This window comes from Orcinus orca, chromosome 19 (genome assembly GCF_937001465.1).
Source record: "Orcinus orca chromosome 19, mOrcOrc1.1, whole genome shotgun sequence".
NCBI lineage: Eukaryota > Metazoa > Chordata > Mammalia > Artiodactyla > Delphinidae > Orcinus > Orcinus orca.
In genome coordinates this window covers 29,660,991-29,687,220 of record NC_064577.1, presented here as the reverse complement: position 1 = coordinate 29,687,220, position 26,230 = coordinate 29,660,991, and the positions used below count along the sequence as shown (strand labels likewise).

Here is a 26,230-nt window from a genome sequence, read left to right as displayed (position 1 = left end):
TGGGTTTCAAACGAATTTTTCAGCAGTTAGGACACGCTGAGCAATTCCATCTCATCAAGAACCTCAACATCTAAAAGGTCAGGTGCAGAGTGCCTCCCTGGGATGGATGGGGTCCAAGCCTCCTCCCTCCACATCCAAGTCTGGGGCGCAGGACTCCCAGCTGGGACGGCCCTGACCTCACATCCCCTCATTCTCTGGGATTCAGGAGAACCCGACACTTAAGCTGCACCACCTGGGTTCCTGGGGCTTCACAGAGGCACGTGGGGCTGCAGCACAAAACCTTGGGGAACTTTGCACATTCTGGCCTCAGTGGGGGTAATATTTAGAATGAATAAACCAGGAAATCCTGCTTGCAAAGATGGCCCACGTCGGGGCTTCCCTGGTGGTGCAGTGATTAAGAATCTGCCTGCCAACGCAGGGGACATGGGTTCGAGCCCTGGCCTGGGAAGATCTCACATGCCGCGGAGCAACTAAGCCCATGTGCCACAACTACTGAGCCCACGCGCCTAGAGCCCATGCTCCACGACAAGAGAAGCCACTGCAATGAGAAGCCCGCGCACCACGACAAAGAGTAGCCCCTGCTCGCTGCAACTAGAGAAAAAGCCTGCGCGCAGCAACAAAGACCCAATGCAGCCAAAAATTAATAAATAAATAAAGAAAAAGACGGCCCATGTCCACGGGAGGAGGACAGGTGATCACTATGGCCATCACAGCCAAGTCCATATCCACACATGCCCATCGACATGGACAGAGCTCAAAATCACCAGCGTGAGTGAAAAAAGCAGGGGCAACATATGTACAATGGGAGCCACTTAGGGACGTTTATAAAACCACACACTATGCAGTGTGTGTGTGCGCGCGCGCGCGCGCGTGTGTGAAATGCATTTCGAGGCCGAATCCCCAGCCCAGCACACAGTGGAGTGCCTCTCTCCCTCCCGGGCCCCTCACCTGTCCACAGGGAAGCGCCTGTTGCCGGCAGCCCGGTGTAGCTCACTGCTGTTCTCCAGTCTGGCCAGCGTGTCCATGCGCCTCAGCATCAGCTCCAACAGGTCACTCATCTTGCGGAGGACACCGCGGGACTCCGGCCCACCCATCACTGCAGGAAGAGTGTGGGCGCAGTCAGGCACAGCCCAAGCAGCCCGGAGGCCACCGGAGACCACCTGGTGTCTGGCGGGGTGGCTCAGACCCCAGCCCCACCCCCATCTTCTCGGGAAGGGGAGGGGTCCGGAGAGTGAGCCTGCCCCACCCCCTACCCCTGCAGGACAGGAATCCAGAGAGGCCTGGGCCCACCCTGCTCCCTACCAGCTGTGTGACATTGGGATGACCTTTTAACCTCTCTGGGCCTCAGTTTTTGCCACCAGCAAAATCTGGCTTTAGACATAATCTCAGGTCTGTGAGAAGACAGGGAAGGCCCAGTAGTGGGACAGGAACCCCAAAACCCCCTAACAGCAAGCTCCAGACAGAACCTGTAAACCAGGGTTTCTAAAAGTGTGGTCAGCCATCCACCCGCACCTGAATCTCCCGGCCAGGCTGCTAAAGTCCAGATTCCCGGGCCCTCGCTGTCTAGATCTGCCAATGCAGATCTCTAGGGCATGGGGCCCAGGACCCTGCATTCTGCTTGCTCTTCACGTGGCTCGGATGCACAGGCTGTGAGCCCGTGTTCAAGGGGTTCGGGGCCCCAGCCACCTCCCGTCCCCACCCACTCCCCCAGACACCACCCTAGAAAAACCACTGTGAATTTGTCCTGACTCTCAACCCGGTCTTTGGGTTCCCAGAGATCAACTCCAGGGTTGAGGGGCCGGGAGACCTTGTGACGAATAAAATTAAACGAAAACGAGGTGCTTCCACCAAGATTCCATTAACCGGCCCGAGACTTTCCACAGTTTCCTTACTAATCACTCCCGATCATTAGCACCATGCCAGTGTGGGAGAGCAGCCCTTGCCTTCCTTTTTAATTAAATTTTGTGAAGGTTTTAAGCAGCCCCTCCAAACCATCCGTAGATGCTCGGTTCCAGACACTGCAATCCCCAACCGGGCTGCCTGCAAACCCCAGGGGCCAAGCTCTGAGTCGCTCTTAATTAATGAGCTGAATCCGTGGGGATGCAGATGCTCCCAGGGACTCCCCAGGCTGCCAGAGGGGCGGGGGTGTCAGGGGCTGCCTCGGGTGGGGCTCGCCAGAATCAGACCCTGAGACAAGGGTTTGAGGGCAAGTCGTTATTTGGGAGGTGAAGGGAAGTGGGGAGGTGACCCAGGGACGAGGAGGCAGCCCAGAGAGGGCATGTCATCAACCTGGGGAAACCAGCAGGTGTAGAACCGGCCTCAGAGTTCTCCCCCGGGGGGCGAGGGGGTCAGGCATGTGCACACCACCTCCCGCCAGTCACCGCTTAAGGGCTGCTCCCAAGGATGGCCATGTTCTGGTACTTTCCACCTGCCGTGGGGTGGCAGAGCCGTCTCCAGCGTGTGACAGGAATCGTGAGGGCTGAGGACGTGGGCACCAACAGCATCTGCTTCTCAGGAAAGGAAAGGGTCAGGGCCCAGCGGACTCAGAGGGGCTACGGTGGACACCTGGCCTCTCACCTGCCTCTGCCAGCACCCCCTGCATGGCCACATGGCCAAGGGAGTCGTCATACTGCTCTCAGCCTCAGTGTCCCAAACCCAAGGCAGTAACACCAGGCCCTGTCTGCAACCCAATGTCAAGGTGCCAGGAGCGGGTCAGGAGAGACCACGGCTGGCCACTGAGGACCAGAGGCAGAGACGGGGGGAGACGTGGGGAGGTGGGCAGGAGGGGGCCGGTCTCCTCTGCTCCATGCCTGGGACTGAGCCAAGGAGGGGGGCCTAGAGAGGCTGCACGTCACCAGGGCTGCTTGTGACATTTCTGCTTTGCTTGTCCCCATATCCCCTGGCACCAGGCCCGTTCCAGTGACTGCCACCGCTTTCTCACACCAAGTCACCTCCTGGCTGGGTTCCCCTGCCAGCTGAGCCCACCTGAAGTCAGATGCGAGGCCATGGGGAGCTCAGCGGGGGGACCCAGTCAAGCATCAAATCCAGAGCAGGGAGGAGTTGCAGGTTCCTCAGAGAGCCTGGATCCCTGGCTCCGAAGACAAGGATGGGCATGAATGGGGGGCTGGGGGCCAAGGGTGGGGAGAGCAGAGGAAGCGGAGGACAGACACAGGGTGGGGTTGGGCACTGGAGAAACTGGGCTTCAGAAGGAAGGAAGGAAAGAAACTGTCTCCAACCCCTCCCACCCGAGTAGCTGAAAGAGCTAATGGTCTTCCCACTTTCCCCTCAGAAAACTGGATGGATTTTTCCGTTGGGATCAGGAAATTTCACCATTGTGTTAAATGAAGCAAAACTGAGGTCTCTCCCACCACTCGGCCCCTCCCGACTCACTTGGCCTCAATCGGTTAGTCAATCAAAAAGCAAGATATAAATAGCTCCTTCTCTCTTTCAACTCCACAGAGCTGGGGACAACAGATGACTCTTTCAAATCACTCTCATCTTGAGGACAACCCCCAAAGCCCATCATTCAAATGCAACCTTGCTTTCCACCAGTGCTTGGAGCACAGAGTATAAAACAAGAAGGGAGTTCCCTTCATTTCAGCTAGAGAAATCCAAGCCCAGCAGATGATTCGTCCTGACAGCACTTTGCACAGCCCCAGGGGAGCCGCCCATGTTGTGGGCCACCTGATGGATGTCCTGGAGTTGTGCAGTGCACAGCCTGGCCGGCCTCACCGGGCTGCCCTGATCGCTCATAGCTCAGGCTGGGGTGGCCCCTTCCCCAAAGGAGTGGGATGAAAAACGGAGAGCGAGGCCATGGCTGGGAACATTCTCAGGCCAGAGCCTGAGAGGCCCCCCAGCCATGCACTCAGGCCCAACTGGACCACAGAGCCTGGGCGGCAGCTGGAACCTAAAACAGCACTCCAGCAGTGCTGAGGCACCACTGCTCCTGGGGTGGCGCTGCGTTCCCACAATGCCTCAGGCCTGGCACCTGCCCTGTCACACGGCTGCCCTCTCTCCGGGCTCATCCCAAGCTTCCTTTTCCCCTCTGAGCTCACTGTCTGTGCCCCTCCCAAGATCTCACTGACAACCATACCCACCCCCACTCCCAACCCCATCTCATTTCAAAAACTTCAAAACAGCTGATGGAGCCAATAACTGCAAGATCTGGCCTAGAGCTACAGCGGCCCCAAGAGCCAGACAGAGCCTGGGGGCAGCACTGTGGCCCAGGAAGCCTTGACTCCAGACCTGCTCTGCCCCAACTAGATGGGGGAAGGAGCATGTCACTGTCCTTCTCTGGGCCTCAGCGTCTGTCCCCACCCCACCCCACCCACCGTGGTCTACAGCCTGGGGCCCTTGTTTCTGCTCTTCCCCTAATTGCCCCCAGAGATCAGGGTAATAGAAAAGGAAAGAAGTGTTCCTATAAAAGCCATCAGAATCTCCTTAGCGAGAGAGCTCTGTTTTGTTTTGCTAAAGCCCTGGGTGGGCCAGAGCTTCATCTAGATGCCGGGAGCAATGAGACAGAGAGAAACCTAAATGACGCTGCGTATTCAGCCAGGAAGACTGGAGTTTCCCAGCCCAGCCTAGGAGACCAGGAGAGAGGACAAGGCCTGAGGACATGGGCAGGGGGCAGGACAACGACCCAGAGGGGCTAAGCAGGATGGGGGAAGCTCCGCTGCCATAGGGATGACCCGTGGGGAAGCGTGGGGTGGGGGGTGCTGCGAAAGGCAGGGATAAAAGAGAATTGTCATCTGTTTGCTGTGCTGAGCAGTGGTCCGAACCCCACCCCAAATCCCCCCACCCCTGTGGAGGGTTTAGGGAGGAAGGTGTGTCCTTCCCACTAGGTCAGTGTAGGGGACACAGAGGAGGCAGGAGGGGAGACATCCAGTAGGATAATTCAGTAGAAGCAGGGGATGAGAGCAAGAGGTGACCAGGGAAACATAAGCCCCCTAGAGTATTTGGAGATATCTGGGGGTTCTGGAGTGCCCTTCATACAAGGGACGAAGCCAATTCTTTAAGAGTGTCAACAGAGGGAATTCCCTGGCGGTCCAGTGTTTAGGACTCAGCTTCCACTGCAGGGGGCATGGGTTTGATCTCTGGTCGTGGAATTAAGATCCCGCATGCCACATGGTGCGGCCAAAAAGGAAAAAAAAAGTCAACAGAAAGAGGGACCCCAGAAGACCAGAGGGCTTATAGGCCGGGGCTAAGGAGACAGATCTCACATGGGTCTGTAAGGCCACCTCCATCAGACTGGACGAAGACACCCTCCCAGCACCTGGGGTTCGGGGGCCACTCCCATTGTCTGCAGATGGTACAGGACTCCAGGAGCTCCTGAGACCTCAGGAGACAGCCCCCCACCAACCCCCCACCCCCATCACTTCCTGAGGAGCTCCAGGACACTAGGCACGTTTTCTGCCCTGGACGAGGCAGGGGGTGGGTCCCGGGAGGGAAGCAGGCCACACACAGCCAGTCCAGCCGCTCGGCCACATGACGTGCCCCCTGGATGCCACCGCCGGCCAGGGCTATCGGTAGAGCGGGTTCCTGACGTGCCTGCCCTGAGTCACCTCACCGCTCTCAGCGGCGGCTAAACTGAAACGTATTTAATGTGAGGCCCCAGTGACACATCGCAGAAGTCACACAGGTTCCCTCCATATTTCCATATAAATAAGGAAAGCTGGGATGCTGAGAGATACAAATGGTCCTCACATGTATCGACAGGGGTGCTCTATCACCCGCCAAGGCCCCATCCCCTCCCCAGACATGCTCTCTGTTTCTCTCTCCTCTCTGCCCTTGTCCCCTTTCTTGTCCCCACCCGCCACCCATTCCCACTGGTTCCTGGAAACTGAAGGAGCCCCCACCTTGCCAGACAGAAGAGACCTCCCAGGCACTTGAGAGGGGCTGTGAGTTGGTGTTTGCACAGCTGAAGGAGTGTGCACACTTGTCTCTGCACACGGCCAACGCGGAAACCAGCTCAGGCCACGGGAGCTCTGGGCAGCGTGGGAGACGAGGGCGGGCCCTGGCTCACCCCTCCACTGCCAGCCTCTGAGACTAGAAGCCCCATTAGCACCGAGATCCAGGGCCAGAGCCAGAGCAAGGAACTACGTCTCTGATATTCCCCAGGTTCCAAGGCTGGCCAGGGTCCGGGACGCCTGGCAGGGCCAGTCCACGGGGGAACCTCAGGGCGGACACAAGCAGCTGAAGCAAGGACCTGTGGCCTGCAGCCCTCTCCCCGGAGACGGCCTCTGACCTCTACTTCAAGACAGGACAGAGAGCCAGGAACCGCCACACAGGCTCTGCGGGATCTGTGGCGACCCCAGGAGGGAGGCGTCAGACATAAGTTCGAGTCTCCTCTCGTTAGGAGCGAAGCAAGTTCCTCTTAGGACAAGAGCAGGAAAGCAGAGGCAGGAGGCAAGGAGGAGGGACTGGGGTGGGGAGGGAGGACTGCAGAGGGAGCATATAAAAAAAAAAAAATCCTCCCCCAAGGCCCAAGCTGGGCCCAACTGCGGCACGAGGGAATTAGGCTTAGCCCTCCTTCCAGTTATGATTCTCTGCTCAGGCTATTGCTCCCCTGAATCTTAAGATGAGTGTGCAGAGTACAGAATGAGATGTCTGTCACATTTTTATCCCCAAACTAGAGAACTTTATCACAAAATAGGAACTGGCCCACAGGGGAAACCAGAGCCTCCCCAGGGAGACCACAGTCCGCAAGAGGCTGTGGCAGGCGCTCCGCTTTTTAGAGAAAACCCTTCACCCTGCCCCTCCCCCCCCCAGCCATGTCCACATCTTCGCAGGCTTGACAGGCAAGGAGAGGAGAGGTTATCTCCCTATTTGTGCTCAGACAGTTTTATTGACCAATGGAGGATTTTTCTTTCTAAATCGTTTTTCTAACCCTTAGCGGGTTTCCTTCTGCTTCTGCCTTGGGGCTTCACAGACCCCCAGAACAAACATTATCCAACATCCAACCCCCACTGTGACCTCCAGTATCGCTCCCCAGACCCCTTCCCAACCGCCCCCCACTTCCAACCCCATCCTTCCCTGGGCGGCTCCCGGGTAGAAGTGCTGGCACTCCTAGGTTGTCTGCAGGGCCACCCCAGGTCCGGGGTGGGGTTCTCATCTGGGGGGTCATCTCTTACAGGACCAGGATTCTAAGCCCACAGTCAGCTTAGGGCTTTTCCAGGTCTCTGCTTTGGGTCTGTCCAAGCAAATCCACTTAATCCAAGGGCATGAAAAAAATTGAGGAGACAATGGGACCTGGGATGTGAACCGAATTGGGGTCAGTTCCCAGGGGTTCTCAGAGGGTTCCCTCCCTGTCTAGTTCCTCCTCGCGGCCTTTACTTCCATATTCCAGGCACGAAGCTTCCAGCACAGGGGCCTGGGAGGTGTGAAAAGACTTGAAAACACTTGGTCTGAGAACTAATGTCACAACACTCAGGAGACCCGGCAACTCCACCCCCAGGTGCACCCAACAGAAATGCCCATATGTGTCCACCACAGACATGTGCTGGAATGTTCACAGCAGCACAAACGCCCCAAATTGGAAACAGCCCAACGTCCGCCCCGGGGTAGAGTGGATAAATATATTGTGATGTGTCCACACAACGGATGCTGTGCAGCAGTGAAAACAAACGTCTGCAACCGCACACGAGACGGATGAATCTCACAAATGTGCTATCGAGAGACAGGGGGGCACGCGATGGAACACCTGCCATGTGGTTCCATTCTCATACAGTCAGAGAACCAGGCAACACTCCTCTGTGCTATGAGAAGTCAGGGTCCCGGAGTCCTTGGGGAAGGAGTGAGTGGAAGGAGGCCTGAGGGCATTTCTGGGGTTGGATCACACTCTGTTTCTTGATCCAGGTTGCTGGTGCATGGATGGGTTCCGTTTCGGATACTATACTCCGATAGGAAGCTTAACCACGTGTACGCGGGTGCATGCACACACGCACACACACACACGCGCACACACACACACACACACACACACACACACACGCCTCTAGTCTAACTGCATGACCCTGGGCAAGTCCTCTGCCCTCTATGGCTCTGCCCACCCCTTAGACACAACACCTAGATTGGAGTTGGACCCTTTCTCCCTCTGCCAGGCAAAACTGCACAGTGCAGAGCACGGCAGGACACCCACAAGCCCCCAGTCCTCTGGGCACTGGGCCCACCCCCTGCCAGGATGGGACCCCCATCCCCCACCCCAGGCAGATGAACAGAAGAACCAGAGCCCAGCCATACACCCCTCCTCCCCCAGTCCCTGACTCCCACCTGCTGGGGCCCTGACCTTGCTGAAGGTCAGCTTGCCCAAGCCACCTGCAGCAGCCCACCCAGACAGACACACCCCCTTGCTAGGGACGGCACCCAGGTAGCCTGAGCATCGCTCCCTATACCCCTTCCCCCACTCTCCACCTCCCCAAGTTACCCCTCAAGTGCACCTTCACAGCCCCCCCCCACAACATCCTCAGGAGTCTCCCACGTGGAGACCTCAGTATCTCCTTGGTCCTCTTTTCCCTAAACATTCTTCCCGGCAATGCCCCCGTCTCAGACTCACCACATCCAGTAAATGTTTACAGAGCTCACAGTGTTTGCCAGAAGCTGCTCGAGACCCTTCACATATGTTATCTTCACACCCCCTCATGACAATCCCGGGGAAGAGGGTATGTTAGCCCCGTTTACCAGAGGAGAAAACGGAGGCTCCAAGAGACCGAGGGATCTCTGTGGGTCAGAGAGGGGATAGATTCGTTTACATTCAGGCTAGAATGTCTAATAAATGTGAAATTCCTGCTGGGAGCTGTTGCAAATTTAAAGAAGTGCGTGTTAAACCAAAGGCATGAACCTAAGGAGACACCAGATGGCAGAGTAAGTGCCCCTCGGGGCACCGACCCTAGATCACAACCCGTCCTACTGGAGGGTTTATCCGTTGCTGGGAAGAGGGGAGCCGGATGAGGCCTGGGGGTTTGAGAAGGTGGACTTCAAACGGAGACTTTCCCAGAGGGGCAGGGGAGAGCCCACAAAGCAGCCCCCTGAACAGTTCCAGAAACCCCCTTTGCCCCAGTTTCCCCACGGTTACTGGGAGAGCCCCCATGACACACTGAGCAGTTCTGAACTGTTCTCCATTCTTCCTTGAGTAGGATGAGGAGGGGAGGGGACCCACCTTCAGGAGGAGGTCTCCCAGGCCACCAGTCCATCACACCCCCATGCCACGTGAGCCCATGTAATCCAACCCCTGAAAACGATCACTGCTTTCCTTCTCTGAAGGTGAGTTAAGTGATGTGGCCAACGGCACACAGCTAGTAAATGATGAACCAGGGTACAAACAAGGTCCATCTGGTCCCCACAGCCCATGCTCTGAACCTCCATTCCACTGCCTTGTAAGCATCACGTGGGCAAGAATGAAGGACCAGAGAGCTTGGAGATAAGACACGTGAGCCCACGGCAGTCCTGCCCTCTCCCCTGTGCCTGGGCCGAAGGTACAGAATATGTGTATCTCAGAGAGACAGGTGTCATATCCAGAAACCTCAAACCACCCCACTAGAGAAGCAACACAGGCAGCCTCTTCTAATGCCTGGGAGACCCTGGCTCAAAGGCCCCTCCTGGCCTGAGAGGCTAGACCAGCAGAAGCTTGATTACCACAGCCAGGACAAGAGCCAAAGCAGGGTGCAAGGCCCCCACCATTCACACACCCACCAACGAGGTGGCCAGACGCCCAAGACAGAGCCCCAGAAAGCCTCTTGCAGCGTTAGGCTCAAAGGCTTCCCTCTCCTCTGACCCCCCAACCCCTGCACCCCTTTCCCCACCAACATACCTTCTGTGCGGACAGTGAAGGGGGAGTCCCCCGGGCGCCGGGCTGAGAACTGGCCTCCCAGAGATGTCATCAGGAAGCAGAGTGAGAAGAAGCCAATGCCCAGGACAAAAAGCCTGCGGAGACAATAGGGCAGGTCAGGGTTAGGTCAGCACATGCACCCCTACCCTGTAAGGGCTCCCTACGAATGAATGAGTGATGGATGGATGGAGGAATAAAAGACCAGGGGGTTGAGCTCCCAGACCAGTAGGTCTCCCATCACACAGGATAAAGAGAGCTGGACTACAAGGAAGTGGCCACATGCAAAACCATGCAGGACAGTGAGGCATCCTTAAGGTATAAGGTTGGGCAGGTTCTAGTCTCCAGACGGAAGCTGGTTCATTGACAGCAGAGGTCCTCAACGTGTGGTCCCCAGACCAGCTGCATCAGCATCACCTTGGACATATCAGAAATGCTCATTCTTGGGCCCTAGTCCCAGGCTTACGGAATCACACACTCTGGGGGTGGGATAAGCAATGCATTCTAATAAGCTCTCCAGGTAACCCTGATACACGCTCAAGTTTGAGAACAACTGGTATAGATGGAAACAGCAGGACCTGATGCCAGCCAGAGGGCAAGTAATTGGTCCAGACAAAACCCACCTGGAGCCCATCAATCACCTGGGCCCTGATCAGCACTTGTGTACACAGGCCTGCTGCAGCAACCAGCTCGAACACATCCTTGTCATGTTCAGGGCAGGGGGTGGGGAAGGGCTCCCATCACTACCAGATGGTAAGATCTAGAAGGGCAGGGTCCTGTGGCTGCCTTCTGTGTCCAGACTCCCCCTATCCACATCTTCACCAGGCAGGCACACGGCAGATTACACCACGGCTCAGAGTAAGCCAACACCTGTGCACGGGGTGTCATACAAGTGTGTGCCGTCTCAGTGGTCAGGGGAGTTGGCCAAAACACGACTGTCTATACTTCAACACATAGTTTTTGATTACATTCCAAGTGCCAAGAACTAAGGTATCCCCAGGGGGACAGCAGGGAACCCACCCTCAAGTCTGGCCCCAGGCTCCTGCTGCTTCCATACTAGATTCTGGGCCAGCACAGCCTTAGGGAAGCAGAGGTGGAGGCTGTTCTGGGATTTTGAATCTACCCGAGGACTTGATCAACTGGCAGAGCTGAAAGGGGAGCCCCCCCAGGTCAGGGTGAGGAACCCCATCTCTGGTGGAGCCAGGCTCACCATGGGGGGCCCCGCAAATCATGCCGGAGACCTCCAGCCTTCCCACCTCCACCTCCATCCTCAAACCCCACATTTGTTTGTATCTCTACGCAAGACTTGTTTATGCATTTTAATCTTCATTATTTGAAACTGGCAGAGCAGTATTTAATTAAAATTTGATTCATTAAAGAAAACACATAATTGTAGCAGAAAATAAAAGCACAACAAAATTCCCAACCCATACTTAAAGGAAGCTGTTAGAGATTAAGTCAGAGCGGGTGGGGGGGCGGCAGAACCCAAAAGCAGATATGGCACTGGGAGCTTCCCCCAGCAGATGGCACAAGGAACACTGCTCCCTCACCTCCCAGGGACCCCTCACTGAATTCTACCAAGCCTGGGGGTGGGACTCTAGCCCTGGGATCCCCAAGATGAAGTCAGGCTGGTCTCAGGGTAGCAGCCAGAAGGGCCGTGTAGGGGGAGGGTGGTCACACATCCAGGAAGATCCTGGGGGAAATCAGCGGCTTGTCCCCCCAGCCTGAGGACGAGGATGGGTCTCTCCAAGTTTCTCGCCCCCCACTCCCTCTCTCCTTCCCCAGCTATGGGGTACTTGTATTTAGAGCTGGGGACCTGAGCTGCCAGCGTCCAAAAACCTGCTGTGAGAAAGGTATCTAGGCCTTTAGCCCAGAACCTGAAGCCCCAAAACACCTCATCTGCATCTGTCTCTCTGCCAGACCCAATCCTGGGGCTATTTACAGTAGATTCAAGTTAAAATGGTTTTGTCCACCCATGTATCCATTCAAGCAACATTCCAGAAGCAATTATAGAATAAGGACCCTGCCGGAGGCTCTGCGAAAACCATTGGGAATAGGGCTCCCAGCTGCCCTTGAGGATTAACAAGTAGGGCTGATACGTTGGAGGTTGTAAACCCCCCCACACACACCCCGCATCTGAAGGGGACTTGAAGACTTCACTGGTGGCTGTGGGTCTCTGTGGGAAGCCTAGGGATACCCTGGGAGGAAGTTACATAACCTGGGGGTGGGGAGGGGAACCTATGCAACCCCACCTCTGCATCCTGCTTTCAGAAAAGAGCCTGAAAGAGCCACAGGGGCAGGACCCAAAGGGAAGGAGCGCTAGGGAGCTGGCGCTGTCCGTGGTGCTGGCGCCAGCCGCTACCTCCTATTGTGCCGGGAAATGTCCAGCCAAACTGGGGTCAGAGGCTGGGCTTCCCACGGCCTGGAGGGAGGGGCCAACACTGGGTGGGAGAGACAGGGCTGAGGAGGGTCTGCGTTGGCTAGGGATTTGAGGATTTCCCCGGAGGAACAAGGCCCTTTCCAGAGATGCTAGCTTCCCACCTGCTTCCCATGGGAACTTTAGGGCGTGGGGGCTCCTGACACCCCCAATCACCTGCCCAAGGCTCTATTCTGGGGACCCCCAGCTCTACGGTCGTCCCGAATCCTCTGGACATTGGTGGTCCAGCTTGACCCCTGCCGTCCTGAAGGTTGTCTCCTCAACTCTGCACCCTACGCCGGAGGATCCAATAGCTGGAGGCAATGGCGGGGCGGGAGCCACGTGAGCCACGGTCTTCCCATTAGAAGGAAAACCAGCGGGGGGCATGGGAGGGGCCGGGTCTCCGCCTCAGGTCTGGAGGGGAGGGCCTCAGATCTGGCCCCTCCCGCCCCCCAAACTTCGGGCAGAGCCCGTACAGCTCCTGCCTTCGCGGGCTCCCTCCCGCGCCCGGACCCCACCTGTGGCCGCATCCCGAGTGCGGCCCACCCCCGCCCCCCGCCCCGGGCCCCGCCGCCCCCTCGGCGCCCTCCGCGGCTCAGCCCCTGGGCGAGGTGGCATCCTGACTCCGCTGGGCACCCATTGCTTAGCGCCCCTCCCCAGCCCCGGCTGCAGGCCCGGCTCCGATGGCGCTTGGGAGGAGCGGGAGCTGCCCCGGAACCGCCGGGCTCTGGGGGCCCCTGGGGTGGGACTAGCAGAACCCAGGCAGACCCAGACGGCCGTAGCCCTGCCTGGCCTTGACCGCCGAGGTTGGGGTGGGGGGGGTCGGTCTCCGCTTCCATCCCGCCTCCACGCTCTCGTCGCCCTTCCGCCCCACAGCGCCGCCCCTGCCCCAGCCTCTCCAAGGCCCGCGATCGGGGATCGAATTCCCATCAGAGGGGGTCCTTGCCGCAATCTCGGGGACCCTCCCGTTGGACAGAGGCCCGCACCCCGCGGAGAGGAGTGCGCGCAGAAGGCGGGGTCAGAGGGGGTGGGACAGGCAGGGGGGTGAGCGGGCCGACTCAGGGCTCCACTGGCCCGCCAGGTGGGGGTACCGCCCCGCCCAGAGCGCTAACTTTGCCGCGGGGGTTGGGCCGTCCGCGAGGTGGGGAAGGACCGGAGGGGCAGGGAAGGGGCACCCTGGCTGGGGCGACTTCCAGGGTCCAGGACCACAACATCGGTGACTTCTGCCCCCATTCCCACCTTCACACCCCGAATCCTCTCCAACCTAGACCAAACTCGGTGCCCGTCCCAGAGTTACACACCCTCCCTACCCGAACCGGAACCCCAGCTCCATCCCTTTCCCAGCCCCACTAGCCACCACCGAGGGCCGAAGCACAAACCGCCCCCTCTGCTAACGGGACAGGCAGCCTTGGGACAGACACTCGCAGGGGCTGACCTCGCCCACCCCAACCCACGCCCCCTTGGAGAAAAAGACCTCCCCACGCCAACCGGGAAACAACTTTACCGAAAGGGTCTCAGGGTGACCAGGCATCTTCTGACCATTATCTTCCCATCAGGGTTGACTGTGATCATTGTTCAAACTTGTCTGGGCGAGGAGCCGCGGGCGAGGCCGGACGCACCGTCCCGGGCCCTGCTCCTACCACGTCCGGGCCACGAACCCGCTGCGGGCCGAAGCCGGGTCCGAGCGACGCGGGGGCTCAGCGGCTTCGCTGCCCGGGCCGTGGCCCGCGGGGTCGGCGCGGCCTCGGCGGGCAGGGGAAGGGGAGCGCGGCGCGGCTGCCGGAGGGCGGCGAGGGCGCCCGGCCGGGCCGTCTCTGCGTCTCTGCCCTCCCCGCTTCACATTCTGGGGGCCGGGAGGCGGCGCGCCCCCAGACCGCCGGCCACGCGTCTGCCTGCTCGGGCTCGCTCTCTGGGCGGGACGGCGCCGCGGCGCGCAGACGGGCTCCCCGCCGCGGTCGCCCTCATCCCCGGGACCGCGCCCTCGGTGCCGGCTAGAGGCGGCCCCGGGCCCGCGCCCCGGCCCCTCGCGCCTCCGGGCCGCGCCGCTCCCGGGCCCCGCGCCGCGCTGCGCCCATGGCTCCGGGCAAGGGCGCCCCGCGCCCGCCCTGCCTCCCGCTCGTTCGTCTGCCCGCGCTCGGGTGTCCGGCGTCCGGCCCCGCGCTGCGTTACGCCCGGAGGCGCCGCATTGTTTCCTTGTAGGAGGCGGCCGAGCAGCGGCTGGGGCGGCCCAGGAGCGGCCGCCGCGCTTCCTCGGCGCGCTGGCGCCACCTCGTGGCTGCGGCCCAGCAGTGCGTTCTCCCGGCCCGGGGCGGGGCGCGGGGGGCGGGGGGCGGGCGGCGGGCTGGATTTCGGAAGCATCCCGGGTGCCACCAGCTCTGAGGGCCGAGGCCTGCTTCGGCTCCTGCAGAGCACAGAGGAGGTCGGCGCTGGGAGGCGATCCCCGCTTCCGCGCGGTGCCAGGGCCCTCCCTCCGGTCGCCGCCGCTGCCTCTGCCGCCACAGTGGGCTTCTGCAATGGCCCCTTCACACCCACAGTGATTTCGCTTTGCAAACTTCGCCCATCCTCTGGCCCTCTCTGAACAGAAACTGCAGCAGCTCCCCTTTGCTTTCTGATTTCAAACTCGGCCTGTGACACTGAGGCTCTCCCACTGATCCCAGAAGCAATGGCGCGCCCTGTGGGTCTGGGTTCTAGTTTCAGACCCTCCATTGACCAGTGGGTGATGCCTGAGAGTCAGGGGGACTCCCGGGCCTCGGTCTCTCTGCTATGAAATGAGAGTGACCCGAGGTTCACTAATGCACCTTCCAACTCTGTAAAGCGTGCACAGCCCCCCTTCACCCCCCCACCCTCCCTCCACTTCTTGACTCTGGAGAGGTGTTTGCCACCGCAGAGAGGGGTCAGCAGCCCCTGTGAGCACCCGAGGAACCGCAGCTCCCAGAGCCAGGCCTGGATCTGAAGATGCTGCTCAGTCAGGAAGGGCAATTGCCAGACCAGCTTGGCCAGGCACAGACGGAAGAGCCCAAGGCCTCATGCCACGTGTAAAATGACATGGATGACCCTGAGGGTCTTTCCACAAGACAAAACCTTTATTCTGGTCCATCCAGTCCCTGCCTGGTCCAACAAGGTCCCCGGCCCCCAGCCCCTTTGCTGCCCGCCTAGCCCAACTCCCAGCCCCTTCTGAGCCATTTCTCACCAGCTGTGACTCCTGTTCAGTTTTTCCTGCTCGTTCCTCATCAAAATTCACCTGTCCCACGTTCCATTACCTCATCGCCTTGCTCTCCGCTGATATGAAAACCAATGATGAATGGGTGTTGGCAGATTAATATGTTAACTCCTGCTAGGTAGCCAGTCTACATTGAACAAGGACACGCTGACCAGGCCTTCGTGCCGAAGAGTAACAAATGGTGATGGGAAATTTGGGCATCACAGCAGGCTGGCCAAGGAGATCTCTGAGGGTGGGGGGGGTGGTCTCTCCTGGGGTCCCACTTGTCCCTGGGCACCTACATCTGCTACACACTCAGGCAATAACTGAAGCCTTGGATGTCAGGGCAAAAGCCACATCTACACTCGGGCATGAAATGCCCCTTCCCATTGTGTGCACCTCTCCCGTAAGTTCAGGGGGTCACATTTGCTCCTGGTTGGCATTTAGGCCAAAAGGGAGGGGAGAAGATGGGGGTCCCCCCCAAGGCACAGTCATGTCTGGTGTGGCTCATCTGGGGAGGTGTTCTCCTCTCGGCCGGAAGCCAGATTTCAGAAGGTGGGAGAGGGTACCCCATTGCAGGCTCGAGCCAGGCAGGGAGGCTTGGGGCAGACAGCGAAAGACGCTGAACCAGACCACCCTGCTGCTTCTTCCTTTCGGAGCCCATTTCCCCTTTGTCGGCCTCTTGTCTGTGGCGAATTTCAGTGTATGTGGCCCTGCTTGCTCTCCGCTGTGCTGCAGACATTAGGGGAAAACTTGTGAATTGCCGGGCACCTCGGAGCCCTCCCAGCAGGTGGTTATACTTTTCTTGTTATTGTCTACCTGTAGCAGCTGCTGCCGGCGCCTCGTCCTACCCACCAGGCATCCAGCTCTACATGCCAGAAGACAGACCACGGAGGATACATGCAACGCTGCCTGAGGCTTTTTTCCTGGCTGTGAGAATATGCTCGAACATGCAGGGGCAAGATAGAAGTATCAGGGACTTCATGCCCTGGAAGCAGCCCTCAAGGGCTCCCTCTCCCTCAGGTGGGCTGCTCGGTTCCCAGAGTTCCCTGAGCTCCCTCCGCCCACAGCGGTAACCGGCTCGGTCATGTACCCCATGTTGGCTTCCTTCCTTCCCTGCCTCATCCCCCACTCCTCCATCCATGTTCCTGAGGCCACCTCCCAAATAAACTACTGGCACTTGAACGCTTGTCTCAGAATCTATTTCTGGGGAACCCAAACTAAGACCCTGGCTTATAGGCCAGTGGTTCTCAGCCCTGACTCACAGCAGAGTCACCTGCAGAATGCAGTCCTTATTTTGATTCGGTACCTAAGATGGGCCCTGGGCATTTTTTTTTTTGGCCATGTTATATGGCTTATAGAATCTTAGTTCCCCAACCAGGGATTGAACCCGGGCCCTCGGCAGTGAAAGCACAGAGTCCTAACCACTGGACCGCCAGGGAATTCCCGGCACATTTGGGGGGTTTTTTGGGGGGGGGTTGTTTTGTTTCGTTTTGTTTTTTAACATCTTTATTGGAGTATAATTGCTTTACAATGTCACATTTGTTTTTTAATGCCACAGGTTATGCCCACATAGCTGGCCAGGGTGGAGAAACACCCATGTTCTAGATACATACCCACAGCCTTCAGATAAGCAGCAGAGTGACCCGAAACAAATGAGAGGAGAGTAGGGGACACTTCTGCTGGGGGGCACATCCAAGGACCCAGGATGCCGGCTCACACCAGATTCCAAAACCCTCCCCTTTCTACTGTTTTACTCTTTTGAGGCTATGAACAGAACCACAAGCTAGCCCAACGTGGGGGGTCAGGTGCAGACCCTGCATCGGCCCGGGTGCTCTAACCGTGGCACTTCCTGGCTCTCTCCCGCTGCCCTCTGCATGACCCGATGGTCTGGCTAGAGGGGTCAGGAGGAGCTCAGCACCAGCAAGAGGCCCTGGCCAGGCAGGGGAGGGTCTCTGTCCGAAAGGGGAGCAGGACTCCAGGGAAGGAATTTGGGGAAAGTGGGTGATGTACTACTGTTCGGGGGTGTCGTACTCAAAATACCTAGATGGTGGGCCATGCAAAGAAGGGAGGCGTAGGCTTCCCTGGTGGCGCAGTGGTTGAGAGTCCGCCTGCCGATGCAGGGGACACGGGTTCGTGCCCCAGTCCGGGAAGATCCTACATGCCGCGGAGCGGCTGGGCCCGTAAGCCATGGCCGCTGAGCCTGCGTGTCTGGAGCCTGTGCTCCGCAACGGGAGTGGCCACAACAGTGAGAGGCCCGCGTACCGCAAAAAAAAAAAAAGAAGGGAGGGGAGTTATATTAGTCTCCTAGGTATGCTGTAACAAGCGGCCACAGACTGGGGGGCTTCAAACCATAGAAATGTATTATCGGGACTTCCCGGCGGTCCAGTGGTTAGGACTCGGTGCTTCCACTGCAGGGGGCCTGGGATCGATCACTGGTTAGGGAGCTAAGATCTGGTATGCTGTGCAGTATGGCAAAAAAAGAAAAAGAAATTTATTCTCTCACAGTTCTGGAAGCCAGAAGTCCTAAATCAAGGTGCTGGTAGAGTCAGTTCCTTCTAGAAGCCCTGAGGGAGACTGTCACGTGCTCCTCTGCTGGCTTCAGGCGGGGCCCAGCACTCCTTGGCACCCTCGGCCTATAACTGCATCTCTCCGGTCTCTGCCCCTGTCTCCGTGTGAGCTTCTCTGTGTGTGTCTCTCTGTGTCCTCTCCTCTTCTTATAAGGACCCCAGTCATTGGATTCGGGTTCACACTAATCCCGAATGACCTCATCTTAGCTAATTACATCCGCAAAGACTTTGTTTCCAAATAAGGTTATGTTCTCAGGTTCCAGATGGACATGAATGGGGGGGGGGGGCGGGCACTGTTCAACCTACTTCAGGGCCCTGGTAGAAAGGGGCTGGAGTGATCAGAGAACACCAAAGACTCGAGGTCCCTGAGGGGACGTGCTGCCATTGCTTTGTGTGACTCCGGACCCAGTTATTTTAAGGGAGTCAGAAACCTGGGCTTCTCACGTGTGGTCACACAATTTTAAAATGCAGACTCAATATTTTTAGAACATTGTGCAAGACCGATAAAATCCGTTGGAGGTCTGCCATCTGGGTCCTCCTGCAGATGTCACCCACGGGCAGAGCAGGGAGCCCACCAGCCCTGCCCACCCAGCAAGTCCAGCTTCCCTGAGGCCAGGTCCCCCTCGCCGCAGCAAAGACACAGTGCTGCCCCCAGGAAGGTCAAGACTCCTAGTGGTTCTAGGGGCTCCCTGGGGACCTCCCTGCCCCCTTGAGGGCTCCCTGGGGACCTCCCTGCCCCCTTGAGGGCCCCCCTGGAGTCTCCTGGGGCATCATAGCTTTGACTGCACACCCACCTGCCCAAGGCTTCAAGGTTGCTTCTGGAGCTCACAGCGGCCTGGGGTGGGAAGAGGAGAGGAAGAAACATGTGGTTTACGGTGTTTGAAATCCCCATTTAATGTGCTCCGACCGCCGCAGCAGACAGCACATTAAGAGGCAACAGGCCATTGTCCTTTGCCGGAGAGCGGAGCATTAATAATGTCATAACAGCGTTTGCTGACACTGCGCACAAATCATCAGCCGCCTCTCTGGGCGGGAACAAGAGCCGCACGCAGCCTAGCGCCGGGCCTGGCAGCTGAGAAGCGGGGAGAGCTACCGCTCCAATTCATCCTTCATGCTTTCTGTTTCACATTTAGCCTAATCTTCCGATTGAAAAGCAGTGTCTGGGGTTTATTTTTATTTATGACAGAAGGCCATTCTGCCGCACAGCTTGTGAGAGCAGGGAACACAGCCATCGTACTTCCCTGTTCTACAGGGAAGTTAGCGGCTGTGTCTGTGTCTGTGTCTGTGCGTGTGTGTGGACGGGCAGGGAAGCCCAGGACAGACTAGACAGGGGACCCTCCCAAGTGGACCCCATCCCAGCGCTGGAGACAAGGGCAAGCTCTTCATTTAACATGTTATTGAGCACCTACCAGGTGCCCAGAAATGACTCAGGGATTCTAAATATGTCACCACAGCTATATGGCTATTTTATTTAAATTTTCTTTAGCAGGGCAACTTGAAAAACATGACCCCCAGGACTCCCCTGGTGGTCCAGTGATTAAGACTCCGTGCTCCCAAGGCAGGGGGCACGGGTTCGATCCCTGGTCGGGGAACTAAGATCCTGCATGCCACGTGGCATGGCCAAAAAATTATAATAACCAAAATTTTTTTTAAAAGACCCCTTTCTTTCTGGACAGTTTCCCCAGTTGCATCACAGGTCACTGCAGGAGTACGGGAGCAGCCATCTGGGGTGAGCAGAATCGTGGTCTCCCAAAGACGACCATGTCCCAATCCCCATAATCTGTGAATACGTTATGTAACGTTGCAAAAGGAGAGTAAGGCTGCAAGTGGAATTAAGGTTGTAACTCTGCTGACCTTAAAATAGGGAGATCATCCTGGATTATCTGGGTAGGCCTAATGTAATCACAAAAGTCCTTAAATATGGAAGAGGGAAGCAGCGTGAAAAAGTCTCGACCGGCCACCTCTGACTTTGAAGATGGAGAAAGAGGCCACAAGCCAAGGAATGCAGGTGGGCTCCGGAAGCTGATTCTCCCCAGAGCCTCCAGGAAGAAAACAGCCCTGCTGCCACCTTGACTTTAGCCCCATGAGATGCATTTTGGACTCCTGATCTCCAGAACAGCAAAATGATTGGTACATTTGTGTGGTTTTAAGTCACTACGTGTGTGGTTACTTGTTACAGCAGTAATAGAAAGCTGACATACCGTCTTTTAGAGCCACCACTGCCAGGCACTGCAAAGGCTGATGCTCCCCGCACACAAGCTCATATCTCCACTTCACAGATGAGGAAACAGAGGTTCGGAGAGGTGAAGTATCTTGCTCAAGGGGTCACTGCAGATCCAGCCTCCAATCTCAAGCCCAGCAGACCTCAGAACCTATGTCACTCATTGTGTTCAAAACTCTGGTCCAGGGGTCCTGGGGGGCAGGCATGAGCAGGCATCCTCCAAAGAGTTCAGCCCCCAGGAGGAAAGCTCCCTCCCTCCAAGAGCTGCTGGTGGACATGGGAAGCCACCCAGCTGCCTCGGTTTCCCCCTTCTTCTCCCCGAATACCCCTGGATCATCTCAAAAGAGCAACTGCCCAAAGGCTCCCCTCTCTGGTGTCCATTCAGGCAAGGGTGATGCAGGATTTCAAGTTTCGCTGGGCTGTGTCTCAGACCACCTTGGAATCTGTCCCTTTTTAGCAAGATCTCCTGACATCCAACCCCATGTGGGACCGTCCCCTACTGAGAGGCACGGACCTCCCAACACCTGGCAGGTGTGGAAAGCAGTCCCTTCCCCCTTCATCAATCCCACTCTGCCTCTGCTTCCCACGCCCCAGCTTGTTGTGGGAGAGCCGTGATCCCTTCTAGGTCCCTTGAGAGGTTTGAGGAGGAGGCAGATGAGGGAGGGTGAAGATGCACTCCCCCAGCTAGGAGAAGGATTTTTATCTCTTGTTTACCAATGTGCCCCAAATGTCCTGGACAGTATCTGACACAAGCTACATCCAGTAGAGAAGTTTGGGCAGGGAAAAGTCGAAGGGCTGGTTCTAAGCAGCCCAGTTTCTAAGCCCAGCCTGACCTGTCGTCAGCTGGGGCCATTTCTCACTTTCCCTTCTGCACCCCACTTCTACTCCGCAAGCCCCCCCCCATGAAGTATTCACTCCCACGCCGTCCAAAGAGTTCCTGCCCCAAACCTTCCCTACTTTCCACTGTCACCAAATCTGTTTCCTTTGTGCAAATCCCCATTCACTCTGAGTATCACCCCCAAGGTCAGCCTCCCTGTGCTATTCCTGGCTTTTTGGGGTGTATATACACATAGCCCCCAGGGCATGGCCTGGCCCCTGCCCTGCATGCTCACCTGTGCACCTGAAGGGCAGCAGTGTCTGCCCAGATCGAAGCTGCCTCATTCTGGGAATTCCCTGGTGGTCCAGTGGTTAGGACTCAGCTCTTTCCCTTCGGTGGCCCGGGTTCAATCCCTGGTTGGGGAACTAAGATCCTACAAGCCACTGCCTCACTCACTGCAGGAGTCTGGAGTTACAGGGGCCTGTGCTCCAATCCTGCCACCGCATCCCTGCCTTAATTGGGCAAATTACTGTCAGAGCCTCAGTTTCCTCATCTCTAAAGTAAGGATTGCACCTACTGTATAGCACAGGGAAATATACCGAATATCTTGTAATAACCTATAACAGAAAAGAATCTGAAAAAGAATATATATATATGATCCTACTGAAAACCCGAATGAACTTTTGGCCAGCCCAGTATGTGTGTATGTATAACTGAATCTTTGCTATAAACTTGAAATTAACACAACAGTGTAAGTTATCTATACTTCAATTTTTTAAATGGTTAAGTAAATAAATAAAGAGTGAGGATTGCACCTAAGGACTTCTCACGGGGCCTGATACCTAGTAAGTGCTGATTTTTGTCTGTCTTATTTTCCTACTAAATTATAAGCTCCTCAAGGACTAGATACAGGCACAGAGAAAGATAAAATCATTGTTATTATTAGCTTCCATTTCTTGAGCACCCACCTTGCACCAGGTACGCGTCTCATCAATTTACACTAAGCCCACAAGGTCGCAGCTACTATTTCACGAACAAACACTGAGACTCAAAGGATGGAGTAATTTCATTCCTAGGTCAGTTCCCAAGAGAAACGAGAGCACACAGCCACACACAAGCCAGTACACAAACGTCCACAGCAGCATGATTCAGAATAGCCAAAGAGTATAAAAAACCCAGGCTGCTCACTGATGGATGAATGCATGAACTGTCGTGTGTCTGTATGATGGAATGCTATCTATTCAGCCTTAAGAAGGAATGATCCTCAAAAAATTAAAATAGAATCACCATATGATCCAGCAATTCCACCTCTGGGTATATACCCCAAAGAATTGAAAGCAGGGTCTCAAGAGCAGTGTTATTCACAACTGCCAAAAGGCGGAAGCATCCCACATGTCCACTAACAGAAGAAGGAAAAAATAAAATGTGGTCCATCCATACAATGGAACGTTATTCAGCCTTGAAAAGGAAGGAAGTTCTGACACACTACAACATGGATGGACCTTGAGAACATCATGCTAAGTAAAACAAGCCAGTCACATATTGTATTATCCCATTCATCAGAAAAGTACAGAACAGGCAAATCTATAGAGATGGAAAGTAGATTACTGATTACTATGGGCTTGGGGGAGGGGAATGGGAGTGGCTGCTTATGGGTAGGGGGTTTCTTTCTGGGGTGATGAAAATATGTAAGACTGGATAATGGTGATATTTGCACAGTCTTATGAATATACTAAACCACTGAATTGTACACTCAAAAGGGGTGAATTTTATGTGAATTATATCTCGAGTTTTAATAAATGAAATAACTTGCCCACAAGTACACAGTTAGTAAGGGGGAGAACCGAGATTGGAACCCAGATTCTGTCTCCAAGCCCGAGCTCCCTGGTTGCTCTGTGCTCTTGTATATCTGCAGACACAGCACAGAGGGCGCTGTGGACCAGACACCAAATAAATGCTGCTCTGACTGGCAAATGCTTAAGAAGTGAAGGACCAGGACCAGGCCCCTGGGTTCCCAGCGTGAAGACAGCCCTTGTTCCCGGCCTGTGACCCACCAAGCCCCCCTACCGAGGGTCTCCAGCGTGTTATTGCAAGTACTTAAAACTTTTCTCCTAGAATATGGGTCACAAGCCCTGTCTCCCCACCATCTTTTCTTCTCCAACTGATGAGAAAGAATCTTAATTAAGTGCCCCTTGGCTGCTGGTTTAATTCCATAAATATAAAATTGAGGCAAGCTAATAAAGCCATCAGTCATCCCAAATCCCAGCAGTTCTCTGAGGGCTTTTTTTTTTTAATAAATCCATCTTTAAGATGATAATGAATTAAGTCTTCTTTGGAATATCCGAGAAAGCTGTGGCCCAGTGAGGTGACACTGGGGAAAAAGGGACTTGTCACCCCTGCATGAAATCTCTCACAGGACCCCAGAGGGCACACACTTCCTCCCACCCCCTGTGAGGCCAGGCCTCCACCTCTCCACGGGGCCCCATCTCCTCAGCCTGTTCCTTCTTGCTTCTGCCCAGGGCGGCTGGGGGGCCGGGGTGGGGTGGGGTGTAGAGGGTGAGGGTGGAGGGGTGTGGGGAGATGGGGGGCTAGAAGTGCGCCCCCTCCTGGTCCCACTCTCTCACTTCATGGAAGTCAGAGGTATTTTGTGTGACTTTCCAGGAACACGTTGAGATGCCTCAGATGTCTCAGAGTATCCTGCCCTGCTCCTGAGCTGTGCTCAGTCCCACCTGTCGGCACCTGTCCCACAGGTGTGGCCCGCCCAATCTTAGACTTGCCCTCAGGTGGAAAGGGGGGAGCTCAACGAACTCAGATGGTGACATTTTTCAGTTTTGTCCTAGACAGATTTCTCCTGACTCCGCCTGCATCTTTTTCCCTTGGTGATCCTACTGTGTGTCCTTTCGCTGTAATATACCTTAGTCGTAGGTACAACTCTATGCTGAGACCTGTGAGTCCTAGTGAATCACCAAATGTGGCAGCAGCCTCGGGAACCCCAGACACAGGGGAACCAAAGAGAAAGACGGGAACTAAGTGGAAATCCAATGAAAACTGTCTCCATTCAAAACAGGAATCAGTTTGTGCTATATTGATGGGTTACCTTGGCTACAAGTAATCTGAAAACTTAGAACCCCTTCAGCATAACAGTCATGGAAGATGGGAAGGGGCTGGCCTGGGTGAGGGTTGCAGTGCTGAATGGGATCCCGGATAGGCGTTGCAGGGAGTCAAACCCTCAGAGAACTGCCCAACATCCCAGGAGACAGGCACGGCCAAAGTCTGCTGGTGATGGGCCACCCAGAATGGTTAGGATAGGGGGGGCCCCAGGGCAGAAATCCTGCTCCTTGCCTGTAGTAAACTGGGCAGCTCCAGGCCCTGGGGCTCTGACCACACCCACCCTCTCCAGGCCTTCCCAGCTCATGTCACACCCTTTTCCAGGGCTGTAGATTCCAATCTGTCCCAAGGGAGGTCTTCCTGGTGACTTGTTTCCACATCCATCCCCCATCCTTCCTCCCCGTAATACATTTAGGCACCCATGATTCCTCCTGAGGGGGTCTACTGGGCCGTGCACTGTCCAAGGGGAAGACTCACCTCGCTTCTCACCTTGACCCACAATGCAGTTAGGGCATCAGGATTTGGCAGTGACCTTCAGAAGGTCTCCAACAATGAGAGTGGCCGGCAGGCATGACTGGGACACAGGGAGCAGAGCAGTGGCAACAGTATGACTCAGAGTCCCAGCAAGCGCCTTGGCCTGAGGGTGTTGGAAGCCATCCATCAGCTCCACACCAGCGCTCCTCCTGTTTCTCTCATCACAGAACAGATGACTCAGGACAGCCACATTCAAGGAAACAGGAGCCAAGCTTGGCTGCTCCTGCCCTGACCGGACACTGATTGATACTCTGACAACCTTGTAGAAATGGCATGCTGCAAAAGGGATGGAAGAGAAAGTGAACAGTGGGGTGACATTAATCTAAAAAGCTTCTACGTAAAGAAAAAGGAAAGCTTCTACGCAGCAAAGGAAACCATCAACCATCAAATAAATCAATAAATATTTTTAAAAATAGCATGAAAAGGCAACCTCTGAGTTGGGAGAACATATTTACAAACCCTGTATCCAATAAGGAGTTAATAACCAAAAAAACCAAGAAATGCATACAACTTAATAGCTAAAAAAGGGACTTCCCTGGTGGTCCAGTGGCTAAAACTCTGCACTCGCAATGCAGGGGGCCAGGGTCGGTCCCTTGTCAGGGAACTAGATCCAACATGCTGCAACTAAGATGCTGTGTGCTGCAACTAAGACCCGGCACAGCCTAAATAAATAAATAAATATTTTTAAAAATAGCAAAAAAAAAAACAACCCCAAATAACCCAATTTAAAAATGGGCAAAGGACCTAAATAGACATTTTCCCAAAGAAGACATACAAATGGCCAAGAGGTACATGAAAAGAAGCTCAACATCACTAATCATCAGGGAAATGAAAAACAAAACCACAATGAGATATCATCTCACACCTGTTAGAATGTCTAGCATCACAAAGGCAAGAGAGGGCTTCCCTGGTGGCGCAGTGGTTGAGAGTCCGCCTGCTAATGCAGGGGACATGGGTTCGTGCCCCGGTCCGGGAAGATCCCACGTGCCGCGGAGCGGCTAGGCCCGTGAGCCATGGCTGCTGAGCCTGCGCGTCCGGAGCCTGTGCGCCGCAACGGGAGAGGCCACAACAGTGAGAGGCCTGCGTACCACAAAAAAAAAAAAAGGGCAAGAGATAGTGTTGGTGAGGATGTGGAGAAAGAGAGTTTTTGTGCACTGTTGGTGGGAACGTAAGCAGGTGCAGCCACTATGGGAAACAGTATGGAGGTTCCTTAAAAAACTAAAAATTTCCATGTGATTACCATATGATCCAGCAATCCCACTTTTGGGTATATACATGAAGGAAACGAAGTCACTGTCTTGAGGAATTATCTGTACTTCCATGTCCCTTGCAGCCTTATTTGCAATAGCCAAGGTATGGAAACAACCTAAGTGTCTATCGACAGATGAAGGATAAAGAAAAACTATATGGGGACTTCCCTGGTGGCGCAGTGGTTAAGAATCCCCCTGCCAATGCAGGGGACATGGGTTCAAGCCCTGGTCCAGGAAAATCCCACATGCTGCGGAGCAACTAAGCCCGTGTGCCACAGCTACTGAAACCCGCATG

At 55.7% G+C, this 26,230-nt stretch overlaps 1 protein-coding gene across 1 annotated transcript in view; it reads right to left on the bottom strand.

Moving 5' to 3' along the window:
* Positions 1–14,449, bottom strand: part of MGAT5B (alpha-1,6-mannosylglycoprotein 6-beta-N-acetylglucosaminyltransferase B) — a 68,234-nt gene extending 53,785 nt beyond the window's left edge. The window contains exons 1-3 of the mRNA XM_004275521.3: positions 13,741–14,449; positions 9,806–9,918; positions 949–1,096 (exon numbers count right to left, since the gene is read on the bottom strand). Of these exons, the coding sequence (XP_004275569.1) occupies positions 949–1,096; positions 9,806–9,918; positions 13,741–13,808 (329 nt within the window). The 5' untranslated portion in view covers positions 13,809–14,449. The remainder of the gene's footprint in view (positions 1–948; positions 1,097–9,805; positions 9,919–13,740) is intronic.
* Positions 14,450–26,230: the final 11,781 nt, after the last annotated feature.